Here is a 14,765-nt window from a genome sequence, read left to right on the forward strand (position 1 = left end):
CGGGTGGTTCGGACTAACGACACGATATTTGCAAAGGGGCTACGACTATTTTAATACATCTTAAAGTGACTACTATGCAAGGGATTTCCCAATGCACTTAACTTGCTTGCGGTGCACAGTGGGATGAACTGATATTTTTTGTTTCAAAACTATGTAAACTTCCTTAGAAGAAATATTTATTCATGAAAGTTTTTGGACCCTATAGGTATGATGACAAGGAATAACAGAAAGTTAAGGAAAAATGTAAAAAATGAATCCTAACCTACAAATTTTGGATTATTTCAGACATTATTGAATTTAATTTTTTTTTTTTCTGTCAGGAAATAAGTTTTAAAGAGCTAGTATTATACCTTCATATTTATGTTACACGTATTCTTCATAATTTAGAATAAGGTATCAAAATTCTGTCTAAAAAGTGACTTTTTTGTCAAAATCAAGCATAATTCCAAAAAAAATTGTTTTCTTCAAAAAGTTTTCAGTAGTGTAACTGTTGTGGCTGGGAGTGATAAATAACTACTCAATAATATAAAAAAAAAATTAATCTGTATACTCATGTGGTATTTGGAAATTTTTTCATGTTTTGAAAATTCTTTTTTGTTCTTTCTTCAAAATAATTGTTATAAAGAGCAATAGATAAAACAGGGCACAGTTACATGGCTTATAGCTTTAGTAACTAGATCCTACAGCAAAGAAGGGTACTGGTAAAGAAGGACGACCACGTATTAAAACAGAAAAGGCCAGTTCGAGTACCTTATGTAGGCGAGCCTTCAAAGTGTTAGATTAAGTCAAATATAATATCGAATTGTAGAAATTAGCAGTGAATTTATGACAAATTTATCTTGCTAAAAATAATACTCATAAAGAAATAAGTAGAACATATTACTATATACAAGAGATGGAAGTTGAAGATCATACTGTACAGCCAAGTACTGAAATTGCTGAATACAGGCAATCTTTTAAATCGGCTCTTGCGTTTTACTGCGAACATAATTTTAGTAAAAAGTCGTATGTAGCTCTAGTCAGGGATTTGCAAATCAGGATATACAAATCTTCTTCAGTAGGACAGCCTTTTCTCAGCACCTCTGCCTCTTGAAGATGCTTAAGCGCCGCTTTGAGCCCATTTTTAACAGCGTTTGCTGTGTTGCCGTACTTATCGTTAATCATTTGAAGCGTCTCTGTAATGTCTTCCGTTGCTAATTGGACTTAATCAGCAACTTGCTGTCGATTTACTCCGAGCATAGCGACACTTTCTTCTAAAGAGGCAAGCTCCTCCCGGGTGCGGTTGCTAAATACTGACACGTTGCTGTCCTCGATGTCGTTAGTGCCTATACTCGACAGGCTTCCTCTTCGTCCTTTGTCTGTAAGGAAATGCCATAAAACATTTAGCAGTCCCTGTTGGCCATGAGACACGTCTTAGTAGCCCCCCCCCCAGAAGCCGTGGGGCCTACGACCGTCACCCGGGCTTTCACCCGATGGAAACTGCCGGCGCATTCCCTCAGAAAGGTTACCTTCTGGGGTACTAGTTTTGCATCGACGTTTTTCATTTTGACATCTTTTTGAGTGTCGTACTGACCCGCGAAGGCCAGCACTACCCTTTTTTTCTAGAAATAAATATTTGTAAAGGGTTAAAACCAGGGCAGCAGCCCTCTCTGTTACCAGAGAAAACCGCTACTTTCTCGGGTCGGCCGGGAGTCGCAACTCTACCTCAGTCCCACTCGTGGAGACTGCCCTGGCGTTGAGTAACAACTGTAAGAGTGGTGTTTGTGTGTAATGTTGTATTGGTTGGTACACAACGGTCATCCCAGTGAAACAAGCGGCAGGTGTACAGTCCCACGACCGCGCAGACAACCCAACAAAACGGGCTGGCGCAAGGCACTAAGGTGTCGCCATATAGCCTCCTCAGTGGTAGTAAGCCTAGATTAGTCGGCCCACCACGTCTTTTTTGTTTATGAGGCGTACAGCCATATCAGATGTGGTTACCCAGACTTACCTGGGCCTCATCATCCGGCTTCACCCACCACCACCAGGCCTCCAACGCAAGCCCGAAAAAGGATTCACCACACGCAACCCAGAACAATCCGTTAGTGTCCCTGTGTTTGTTTAGTGAGAGTGTGTGATGCATGTATCTGAGAAAAATGTTTTAATCGTTGCTTACTTCTGTACACAACGGGTGCTAGTATATGTTGGACCGCATCAAGCAATGGAGTGCCACCCACGGAAGCAGCAAAAAGCGAACAACAAGGAGCACAAGTAGAGCCGGCCTATTCATCCACTTCGCTGAAGGCATGAGGCACTAGTCTCCCGTCCACATCGCCGCAGATATACCCGCCAACACCACACACGCCTCCCGATCTACGCCCCCGACCACCACAACAGTGAGCCACCCCAGCTGCCCATCGTCACCTCATATTTTAAGAGGATGCCCCTATCCGCCACCTGGGCAAGCGCCCGGTATGGAGAAACTAACAAAAACCCCACCCGGGAGTAGTGGTAGTAGTGGTAGTAGTAGCAGTGGCAGTAGCAGTTTTTTGTTTTTGTTTTTTTTTTGTGGAGGAAGGGGAAATGCATTGAGGCACACCGCAGGGACAGCGGTAGTGTGGAACTCAGTGGATTTTTTTTTTTAGACCACCTATACCCCCTAAACCCCCCTCCTCCATGCTGCGTGGCTTTCGATCCACCCCGGAACCGCGTTAGCATTACTTCAGGGTGGAGCCACCAGGGAGACCATCGCGTCTCACAGCATTAACGATCTAACTCGCCACCATTTGCTAGAGGTGCTGATGCTCTCGAGTCCTAAAAAGGACTCGGGGTTCCTAAGGATCAGCACCTTGTCTAGCGCTTTATAGTAGGCCACCTACTTAGCCAGCACCACTATAAGCTTAATGCTTTCCCTTGCTGATAGGTAAGAAGTACCCAGCGCAGCGTGGGTCCACATAAGCCTGTCTTTTAACTCAAGGCCTTTTCACCTCATTTTGATCATGCTCGGGCCTTATTCCTGGCCTTTTTTAGGGCTTTTCTAAATAAAAGGCAGCTTCCGCTGCCTGCTTCGTATTTGTTGTCCGTTGTTGGGCAAAGGAAGCATCGTGCTGGGCCTGGACACTCTTTCTTCCAGTGGTTTGAGCTTCCACACCGGATGCAAAGCTTGGATCTGTTTCCGTTTTTACAACCGCCTGAGACGTGTCCATATCCTAGGCATTTGTAATATCTTGTTACTTCAAATTTCCTTCGAATTTGGCAGCTTTCAAAACCAACTCGTAACCTGCCTTCCTTTTCTACTTGTCTGGCAAATGCTCCGTCCACCTTTATCAACGCCAGCCTCTGTACCCTGGCAGGTATTATATTGTATAGTGTAATACGAATAAAATTAGAGACAGTCAACAAGTAAAAGACTTAAAAATTCAATACAGGCATAATATCATACATTACCATTGTTAAAAAATCACAATATCTTATTTCTCTATGTGAATGTAGTAATTACATCGGAAACTCTAATTACAGTGGTATTATACGGTGGGGGAAAAAAGATTACATATTAAATTTGTTATTCTGTGTGCAGTATCTTAAACTTGTTATATTCACTAAGCAAAACAATTATTTTATTTTTTAATTAAAAGTTAGATTTAATTGTACTAATTATTAAATTTAAACTAAACAATTTTATTTTGTTTCAAACCAATAATACAGTTGCAATTCATTTTCCGGCTTCTTTAAAATACTTTTAAGCATGTGTGTGCATCATCACGAAACTTTAATAATATCTTATAATTGATTCAAATTACGTCTTGAATCGTAGAGTATTAAATTATATGATACTTTCTTGATCCTTTTAATTACAAAAGCGATGAATACTTTTGTATAAAATGTTGCCACTTAGTACATCTTATATGGCTATTATTTTGAATACCTAATGTGAAGTAAAAATGGACTGTTTTGTCTTTTTACTATGGTTTAAAGCAATATTTTAAAATTTAGTATTACTCTGTTTAATAAATTTTAATACCCGTAATAATGAGATGGACAGATTATTATGCGAATGTAATCTAAATAAATAGTATAATTAATTTTTGCAAGGTTATTGGAGAATGAAATTATGTAAGCAACAAAAAAAAATAGTCATAAAAAGTGTTTTCATGTGAAAGTATTATTCATAATAATTATGAACCGATGTCAATCATGAAATTATAAACATTTACAGGAAGAACGACGATAATATAAGTGACACGGAAACGGAATCTGATTAAGAGTGAAAGAAGCACTTAATTATTTAAAAGCATCCATGACATTATCGCAATTCATCGTTTCTCTATGATTATTTGATTATAATTATCAAAGGCATCAATTTGATCAAGCTACTTCATATTCCTGAGGAATCTAATGTTAGGAGAATGAATAAAAAGAACAAGATAGAATTTTCAAAACACGAAAAAATTTCCAAATACCACATGAATATGTAGGTTAACTTTTTTTTTATATCATTGAGTAGTTATTTTTCACTCCCAGCCACAACACTAACACTTCCAAAAATTTCTGAAGAAAATAATTTTTTTTTGGAATTATGCTTGATTTTGACAAAAAAGTCACTTTCTAGACGCAATTTTGATATCTTATTTAAAAAATGAATAAATTATGTAAAATAATTGTGAAGGTATAATACCAGCTCTTTAAAACTTATTTTCTTACAAAAAAAAAAAAAAATAATAATAATATTAAAAATTTCTGAAATAATCCAAAATTTGTAGGTTAGGATCTCATTTTTTTTATTTCTCCTTAACTTTCTGTTATTCCTTGTCATCATACCTATAAGATCCAAAAACTTTCATGAAAAAATGTTTCTTCTAAGGAAGTTTACATAGTTTTAAACCGAAAAATATTAGTTTATTCCACTGTGCGACGTACCTAAGGGTATCTCGTCCGCGATCTAGATAATACCAGCACCGTTACTAGTAAAAGTTTCGTTTCCTGAGGTTACGTGGGGGTAAATGGTTATTTGACTTGCGACCTCACTCGGATGTACTAATACCGTCGCGAGTACTGATTCTCACTTTAATCTGATTAAGTAGTTCTTGCTTCGATGGTACGACTACCATGGCGGAGAGTGGCGTGCACGTGATACAAACTTGAAAATTTTCAAGGATCCACGGGTACTAATATATATAATATCGTGGCTGATATTGGTGCGCGCGTAATCCACCTTAATAATTTTCGATGATCCATGGGTATTAATACTGTGGCGGATATTGGTGCACACGTAAAACAACTTAGCGAACCAGTACGAACCGTGGTAAGTGAAGTATTTCAATTGTTACGCATTCATGGAGGACTAAGTGATAGTAGAGGCGGACTCTAACTATTTAGTCAACCGTTCGAGGGTAAGAAACAAAAATTAACTGGCTTTTCCGGGGCCTCCAGGCTTTTTTATAAGGAGTAGCGGACGTCGGTCACTCGCTGGTTCGATAAAAACGCAGGAGAGCTTGTCAGGGGAAAATCTTGCAAAAATGACAATACCCGAAATCTAATTGGCTAGAACTGCTCTATTTTAGCTACTCGGAAATTGGCACTTCCCACATCTGGTTCACTCTTCTCTTTGCGCTAAGAGAAGGAAAGGAGATTCATTTGCTCATGCCCTTCCTTTTCCTATTACATACGAAGTTGACAGGATTTTAATAAGATTTAACCTTAACATTAAAACAGAACATTATTATTATTTACTAATGATAAACACCGGTCGTTTGTTCAACTAAACTTGTTGCAAAAAGAACGGTGAAAATTGCTTAACCATTCGATTGATGCTTGGGTGAATAAACGATTGGTGATTTATTAATTAATACTACTACTTAAGCGCCAAAATGGCGGTTACTGCCGTAATAACTTATAATTATAATATTAGTGGTAGTAGTTATAAAAATAATTATCATAATAATAATAATAATAACAATAATAATAGTAATAATAATAATTGTAATAATGATAAAAATAATACAAGTTATTAGAATAATGATGAGAACAATAGGGCTTTGCCTGTTGCGAGTTAACATAATTTATTTTACTGGTAGTTTGAATGTTTATAATTTTGCAAGAAATAATAAGGAATTTTGGTAGAATTTTAGTCAACACGTTTTTCTGTTGCTAGTCGTTGGAGAGGAAGTCGTCTCGTGGTATCTTAGGGAATCAGAAACTTTGTTATCCCTATTAGAGGCAGGCGTACGGACTCTCTCTCCAAGTCAAGAAAAGGGGAAGGGTTACTTTCTGTTTTCCTTTACATTTAGAAAAAAGTGTTAGCAATCAACTAGATTACAAATCAGACTATTGCAGTATGTTTTTGAAATTATTAATGCGATGCAAAAAGGGTTACTCTGTAAACCATGAGCTTGCAAACTTGAATGGTAATAATCGGGTAATTGCTTGAAGGTTACTAATGTTGTGTACCAGGTTTGTTATAGGTAACATGTAATGTAGTTGTTTGCTAGTGGTGTAGTGTGTACTGGTTGTTTGTGACGATTCTGGCTTTTACTAATGTTTTCGCTTATTTCTATATATTAATTCTAAGCTATCTTAATGTTTAACTTTATGTTAATCTAAAATTGTAATTGCGCTTAATATTACAGTTTAACTATTCCCAGTTAAACTTTTGTATCTACGGCTGTTGAAAAAAATTTTGTTGTTCATTTCCGGTCAGCATAGGCCAGCGTGCATGTACATAAATTATCATTGTACTGAAGTAACTTGCAGGTGATTCACCTCTTTTCAAATCCACATTGGTCTTTGCACAAGTGCCTTCGAAACAACATTCCTAGGGAATGTGCAAGGAAAAAGGATTTGTTTGTTATTTTAGTCCACCAACATTACAAGCATACAATAATACTTGAATACATTTTTAATCACGAAGGGTTTTTTTCTTCTTAAATTAAAAATAAACTTAAGTTTAAAAAGTTTTGATATTAATTCATTATTATTTCTATAAATTATTTACCGTTATCAGTCCAAGTGTTCTTAAATTGCTCAAGTTTCTCATACTTACTAGTTAAAATAAGCCAGATTGTTGTACTTATCATACGTTTGGAGGAAGTTACAAAAAAACTTTGTTTGAGGTGATTTTTTACAATGTCTATGTCGTTGTTGCGGCATTGTTTTTTACCTCCAAAGTCGGATCCATTTCAAAACAATGTTGCTTGCACATAATAGGCTTAAATTATCTGTGCTCTTGTTTGTGTGCAGAGAATAATTGCCTACTTTTATTAAACTTACCTGGCCTAATAAATAATCTTTTTTTCAAGTTTGTCGTTTTAAAGCTAAGATAAGAAGACTTGGCAGTCTTTTAAACAGTATATGGCAACAAAATTTGGACCTAAGCTGCAATTGACTTTGTTTTACTTGCCACGCATATTAATTTTACAGCAAAACATTTTAATTAAGTAAGGGTAAAGTACCTACACTCCCGACTGAAGACCAGTGGTGCTGTCAGTTATGATACGTGATAAACTATTTTGACCTCTATAGAGGTGCATTTTGGGCTATAAATTTTGAAATACTTAACTATCCGTAATATTTATTAATGATAAATGGATTTAAATTCTATATTTATAATTAAAATTTACAGGAAAAATACAAGGAGAAGTGTCAATTAATGGTGAGCCAGTTGATGCTGAAATCATGACACGAATTTCAGGCTTTGTTCCCCAACAAGATCTTGCCATAGAATCACTTACGGTACAAGAACACATGGAGTTTATGGTAAAATGAACAACTTTCGATCTTTTCATTATTATTTAGTAAGGGATGCAAGTTTACATCATTTTTTTTCAAAAGATCTTATTGAAGTGTAATTAATGTTTTTTTTCTCTACTAATTGTGTTTTAAAAACAATTAACATTATTTATTAGCAGACTAATGATCTATTACAAGTAAAACCCCTTCATTAATTTAAGTTATTTTATTTCACATCTTTGATACTGCGTATATATATTAAGCCCAATGATGTAGCTGCGAGTTAAGACATGGGTTACGTTTTATTTGAAAAAACTGTTTCTGGAAGTTTTTATGGTAAACAAATCCTAAATAAGTATTTTTACATAAGTTACTAAAAACGAGAACAAAAACGTATAATTATAATAGGCTGTGGATCTAATGTACAAGCCATGAAGGAAAAAGAAGTTAAGAATTAATTAATGAGATTCAAAGTCAAAATAATCGAATAGAGTAAGTTATTGTTTTATTTCTGAAGTTTATAGTACTAGAAGAATTGAATTATTTGAGAAACTTGACGTTACAATCGATACTAAACTATGTATAAGTCACGATATCGAAAATAAATGTACCTCTTCACTGAGAATCAGCTTAGTAGTTAATTAAATAATGTAAATTAGATGAATGTATTAACTCAATATAAAATTAAAAAAAATTGTTACAGTATGGTTCTTACATATGCTGTAAAATTGCATCTTAATACACATAAGCAAGTTAATCTTAGAGATCCTTATATTTAGCTGAAACTTTTACATAAGCATTGATCCTTTTATGTTGCCTTGAAATATTACACCACAAGGGACAAAAGTACGACATTTCTTTCGGGTGTGTAATGAGTGCGCCGAAGATGAAGGAGGCAAGCACTTGACAGTCGATACCATACTTTTATCTCAGTAACAGGTACGACTTTTTATTTTTTCTCCTAAAATATGACGTTTTTCTCCGATTTTATAGAGAAAAATGCCTGGAAGGAATTTTGTATTTTCAGCAGAAGTGTGAAGAAAAAGTATTTGAAATGCTTAGAGTGATTAACGGATTCGTAAAATAATTAAATAATAATTCTACGAACCCAGTTCACTTTGAAAAAGACAAAGGTGAATAAGGCATTTTTTGCTTTTTCCATTAATGAAGAAATATTCTTACTGTTTCTTACTTTAAATAAGACGACCCCGTAGAAATAATAACAGATACATTTACACGCAACACACAAGAAAACTATGTCGATTTGGATAGTCAAAAAGTTTTATTTGGTGTCCTTAATTCTATAGAATATAGTTTTTACTCAGCATAAAAAAAAACTCAAATGATTCTGTTATTCTTAACTATCACAAAATTATACATTTTACATAAAATACTTTTCACTATATTTAAGTCTTAGAAAACAAAGAAATAATTGGTAACATAAAAGTACTTTAAGTATTACACTTGATTCTCAAATTTTGAACATGAATTTCTGGAGAAGAAGCAATCACTCCTATTTCAATATTTTTTAGGTTACACTTTTATAGGCACGTTACGCGTGAGAGTATATTGACGATTTTGGATTGGCGACCTTGAGAAAATGTGTAACGGAAGCGAATTTTGCATGTTATTTCCCTTTCACCATACTACCACGCATCTTTTCCCCTCCACATAACACCACGCCACGATACCACAGCACATCATACATTTACAGAAAATTTTATGTTATTTTTCTATAGAGGTACGCGTTAAAGTGCGATTTTTTGAAACTAAACAAACAAAAATTGGACAGTTAAACCATGTAAAATTTTATGTGGGTATTCCTTATGTTATTTCGAATATACTTTTGACGTTTAACAATATCTGTCAAAAAAACCTATGTGTGGTAAACGTTATAAAGGAAAATTCACAGGCATGTTATAATATTGTAATGTTATAATACAATCTTGAAAAAAGTGGCACTACAGGACAGTTTTTCTTAACTTTTTCGATATAAATATATTTTTGGTTTCAAATATGGTCTAGGAAAACGTGTGAAGTAGGAATTGAACATATGTGACAGATGTAAGAGTAATATTAAAGATCTAGGCAAGCCTACATGTTGTTTACTCGTGTGTTTTATTATGCCATAATATACTGTTCATAACCGTTTGCTTACTAAACATTAACATATTAATCAAAACTACGCCCAATTAATAAAGGTATACTTATAACTACAATTATTGCACCATCCTTATACACAATGTCGTTTTATAGAAAGTATATTTATGATGATAATTGCATTTTCTGCCATTTACTTTAATGGAAATATAGTTTCATACATAGGTACCCAAGCACCCACTGTCTACTAGTTTATTTTAATAGTTAAGCTAAATGAACTCTATAGCCGTATCTGTAGAACAGCCATATTAGTAAGTTGAATATAAAATATCAGGATTATGGATAGCTTAGATGTGTTATAGGAAGGTACAGTAATAATACGTCTGTGTGTTATTATATAGTGTGTCCATACTGTTTTATTCACTTTGTCATTGTAGTCCAAAATCAATTATTATTTATTATACTGACTGTTATGATCATACAGGAACCTTTGTATCTCTAAAAAATGGTACATTACGTCACTACGGCACAAAGTACAAACATGAGCGCCCAAAGGGCACCGTTGTTGTAGGTTGGTGCCTGAGTCTCGTATAATGTTTTTCTTACCGAGGGCGCAAAGTGCAATTTTGCGCCAGAGGGCACACTTTGCGCCCAGTAAATCACTTTGGGCCCAGAGGGCGCAAAAAAATTTTCTGCCGTAGGCCCAAAGTTATTACGATGGCGCAAAGTGTTACCTGAGAGCGCAAAGTGGCAGTTGCACTTTGGGCCCATGGTAAGAAAATTAATTTTTGAGAAAATATGTTATTTATAGTGTCTAAAATAAAGTAAAAAATACTTTTTAGGAAGGTTTTTCTTTAAAAAGTGTTAAAAATTTATCATGTAAAGTTTAGAATAATCTTACTAGAAAGCCAATAAAAACACCTTTATTCCATATTTTAAAGAATTTTCGTAATTTATTTTGATTAGCTTTTATGAAAAAAGTAATTAAGTTTTCGGGAGAATGAAATTGTGTCTCCAAAACAAACAAATATATTCTAGAAATTAAAGATGACCAACTGTGATCTAATTAGTAATACTAAAAAATTTATATTTTATACTCTATCACGGTAGATTTAAGGTAGTTGGTAATTTGTATCAGTAGAAAACTAAGTTTCCATGAAATTATGTAAGAAGTATTGTATATAGTGTCTACTAAGAAAACATTATTTTTTTAAATGTGTGTGTGTGTGTATTTGTTTGTTTGTAACAAGTCAGATATCAGGATTTCAAGAACTAATTTCAACATTCTTGGGCTTGATCTTTTTCTTTTTCAATTTATTAGTTATTATCAGTTCTTGCTGAAATCTTTGAATCTGACAAACAAAATTTTTGCTACCATTAAAGTAAAATAATGCAATATAGTTATTTTCCATTGTACAGTTGTAATTTTTCATTGAATTTCTATTCTCTGAAGGAGGGAGAAATAAAAAGAGAGACAGTCAAACAGTTTCTCTGCACTGCAATCAGCGCTGGCTGGTACGTATAGATAATACATATAAATATATGCACGGCAGCGTTCACTCGCATGCTTTTTTCATAAGTTAACGTCCCATGTAAGGTGGGCCTAAAAAAGTTTCATTTCAAATACTTATCTCTCCTTGCTTGGATCTCCCTAGTTTCATATCCACAGGGTGCCAGATTGATGCCATGGATAGGGTTATAGATAATGCACCCTGTACTTACAGGTAACTCAAAATATCTTAAAGATAAATTAAACAGAGTTAGAGAATTGTCTGATATTGCCTTAAAGAAAACAAAAAAAATGATTCACAGATGACCTACACTTGTCTTGAAAATTATTTATAATTAATTTAAACATAATTTAAAGTTAGCTTTCAAAAGTCATTAAATTAACAAAATTATGACAACTGTTTATTCTAGTATGTGCACGTGGTGATTCTGACGATATGTTTCAGGTTTTTTAATTAATATTTAGCCTTAAGTACGTTTATTTATTAGTACCGTTACTATGAAAAATTTAATCAAAGTCTCTTGCCTGCCTGTAAAAATAACTTCCTTCTTTGTCATACTCTAGCTATATGTACCAAAAAAGCTTCTTTAAGTCGTAATACAGCAAAAATTTTAGCCAACAAATTGCCAGTAGAAGCTAATTCATTTTTATTTACGCACATGACGTATGGTATAGGAGGTGAAATTTGAATAAGCGTACATATAGGAATTTATTCTTTGGGTTGTTGTATAAATGTACTGCGTTATCTATATCTGTTTCTGCTGCTGCTACTATAAGAGCTCTTACGCTTTGCGCAGTTGTGTTAAAATGTACATATTTTTCGCTATTGATGACCATCTTGGACGCAGTTACCATCTTTACTATAAAGTATGTTGTGCTAAAACATACATGTTCTTCGCTATTGTGGTCAATCGTCTTTTTATCTGGTTAGCACAACTATATTTCACGCGTAAAACAAAAAATATAAAATCAATTTTTTTGTAAAATTTATGTACAGACTTGATATGTCGTCATCAACAAATTTTTCAACATTAATGCTTGATAAGTCAAGCTCATAGTGTACCTTGAAGTCAATTTAATAGTTTACAATCAACACTTACAACATTCGTTGTTTGCTCTCAGCCTCCGCAAGCTCCTACTTCTGAAACTTGGGCTGTACTGTAACCAAGGCAGAAATTAATGTCATGATTGATTTTGGAAATCTCTAATTTTCTAAAAACTTGCAAATATCATTCTATTAATAGAGAAGGTTCGATCGTTTTTACGGGGACGGTGAGCGAGTATGTAGGGACTCCCATAAGACAACGTTTTGAAGTGAGTTGTACTAACCGTGCATGAAACTGTCCACTTACTGTATTATGGTTAATTTAAGGTGGTTCCTTACGACTCGTGAGTCAAAGGTGCAACTGTCAAGTTGATATTTATTAATGCTGCTTCAATTTCAAACAATTATTTGTTCCTACTGTTTATTGAGGCAAATTAAAAACTGATTTAAAACCTTAGGTTATATAATATTATATAAAAGTTCGTAGAAATGACCATCTGAAATTTGTGCTTAACCTCAAAATACCAGCAGTGGATGCTTACCTATACTTTCAACATAGGAAACGATAATGTATGCCTGTGTTTCTTTTAATATCTTTTGATTAAGTCCGTGAGTAGATACATTTTAAGATAGCAGTATGTTAGGAATTGCGTAAGCTTTATTATGTCAGTTTCTTACTTAATTACGTTCAGTAAATAAATTACTAGGCTACAACTGTCATTAAAAAATGCTTAGTTGCCATAAAAGCCCATGTTTAGAATTTAACTTTAATTTACCATTTTCTTGCGTTTATATTCGTCAGCCTACTCTGAAATTTTAAGGGGCAGTGTATTGTAACTCAATAAATAGTGATTTAAGATTTTATGAAATTCAGTTCATAATCATTTCATGAAAAATCACCTTAAATGTGTTTAACTTGTAAATGCTCAAAGGTGAGACCATTAAGTATCATGAAAAAATTACGATACATACTTTAAAGAAGCTTGTTTCCGATAGCTTGTGTAAAAAAACTTTAAAAAATGTTTGCATGATAAAAATCAACGAAAAAAAAGTAGGAGACTTAGATGTCGTCAACAAAAGTGTGTTATGCATTTTTAAAAAACAACATTATAGTTTTTTAACAGCATTATAGTTCGAGGTCTTAATAAGGGCTGAGCCAAGTTTTAGATAATGCTTTCAAGTTAAACTAACTCTAGACACAATTTTGTAAAGACGTCTTGCTTCGTCTGAAAGGACCAGCTGACAGCAGACGAAACTCGGTGCTCTCCTATACACTTAGCATTGGACCTGTTTGTGACTTTGCTTACGTTTGCACGAATATTTGTTTTAAATGCCTAATAAAGTGCATATCTTTTGATTTAAAAGTGTTTCTCAAAATTTAAGCTATCTATTTAAACTTTTTTCTTATCATGATTACATTTATTGCCTTAAAATTTGTGTAACAAAGGCTGAATAATCGCTCTCAACAATGAAAGCAATGTTAGATAATGCCATTTCGGAAATTTTTTTGTTGAAGATTTGGCACGTTAACATTATTAAAAAAATTAACGTTTACTTCTAGTATGTTAAAGTACAATATTAATTTTTTTTAGTAAGTGAATACATCTTCTTAAAATCAACACAACTTCCTTAATATATTTACCATCAATGAGTTATATTGATGACATAAATGTATAACTCAGTCTTAAACGATATGTTAGTAAGCTGAATGTTACGTACATCGAAATAACTGAGCTAGTTAGAAATACTGATAAAATTAATTCAATGATAGGGCCTACTGCTTAATTGCTTTCTTCGAAACGACATCATAATACATAATAGCATTATATTGTGTTTGCGGTGAAAATACCTTTCTATGAAAACAATCCTGAATTAATTTTTTAACATCATTTATACAAACTATTCTATCAATGGTAAGACAACTGTTTCTCTAGACAGAATACTGTTGTTGCGGTCCAATGAAAACCAATAAAATTTTACAATAGGATTTTTTTATTGGTTTCTTACGGTTTCTTATCGATATTTGCACCTATAAATTCAAATAAAGTCTGAAATGGTCAAAAATAGATTTTCTATATCATTTATTATAACTAGGACATGATTAAACAAAAATATGTGATGAGGCAAAATTTTTTTCTCAATTTTGTTTGCCACGCCACAGTCAATGCCCTTGCTCTGAAGCTAAATAATCATGCTGATGTATATCCGTAGCTTTTTTCGTGTGCTCTGTTGGAGCGAACTTTTTCCAAGGAGAAGAAGGGACGAGACGCGAAAGGCCAGTGGGTCAAGGCAGTATGAAGAGTGCGTATGCAGATTTTTGTATGTGCCGCGGTGGTGACACAAATGAGAGAGATTGGTGGATAAGGTAGGGACAGGGTAGTTGGGTCAAAAGATAACTAGTTGACC

The 14,765-nt window shown here is 34.0% G+C and overlaps 1 protein-coding gene across 1 annotated transcript in view; it reads left to right on the forward strand.

Annotated features, from left to right (window-relative positions):
- The window catches only part of bw (brown), a 904,351-nt gene that overhangs the window by 400,923 nt on the left and 488,663 nt on the right, over positions 1-14,765 (forward strand). Inside the window, exon 5 of the mRNA XM_089589289.1 lies at positions 7,598-7,731. Within this exon, the coding sequence (XP_089445415.1) occupies positions 7,598-7,731 (134 nt within the window). The remainder of the gene's footprint in view (positions 1-7,597; positions 7,732-14,765) is intronic.

Source organism: Copidosoma floridanum, unplaced genomic scaffold (genome assembly GCF_036245765.1).
Source record: "Copidosoma floridanum isolate Cflo_tuat_1 unplaced genomic scaffold, Cflo_Japanese_pri ptg000008l, whole genome shotgun sequence".
NCBI lineage: Eukaryota > Metazoa > Arthropoda > Insecta > Hymenoptera > Encyrtidae > Copidosoma > Copidosoma floridanum.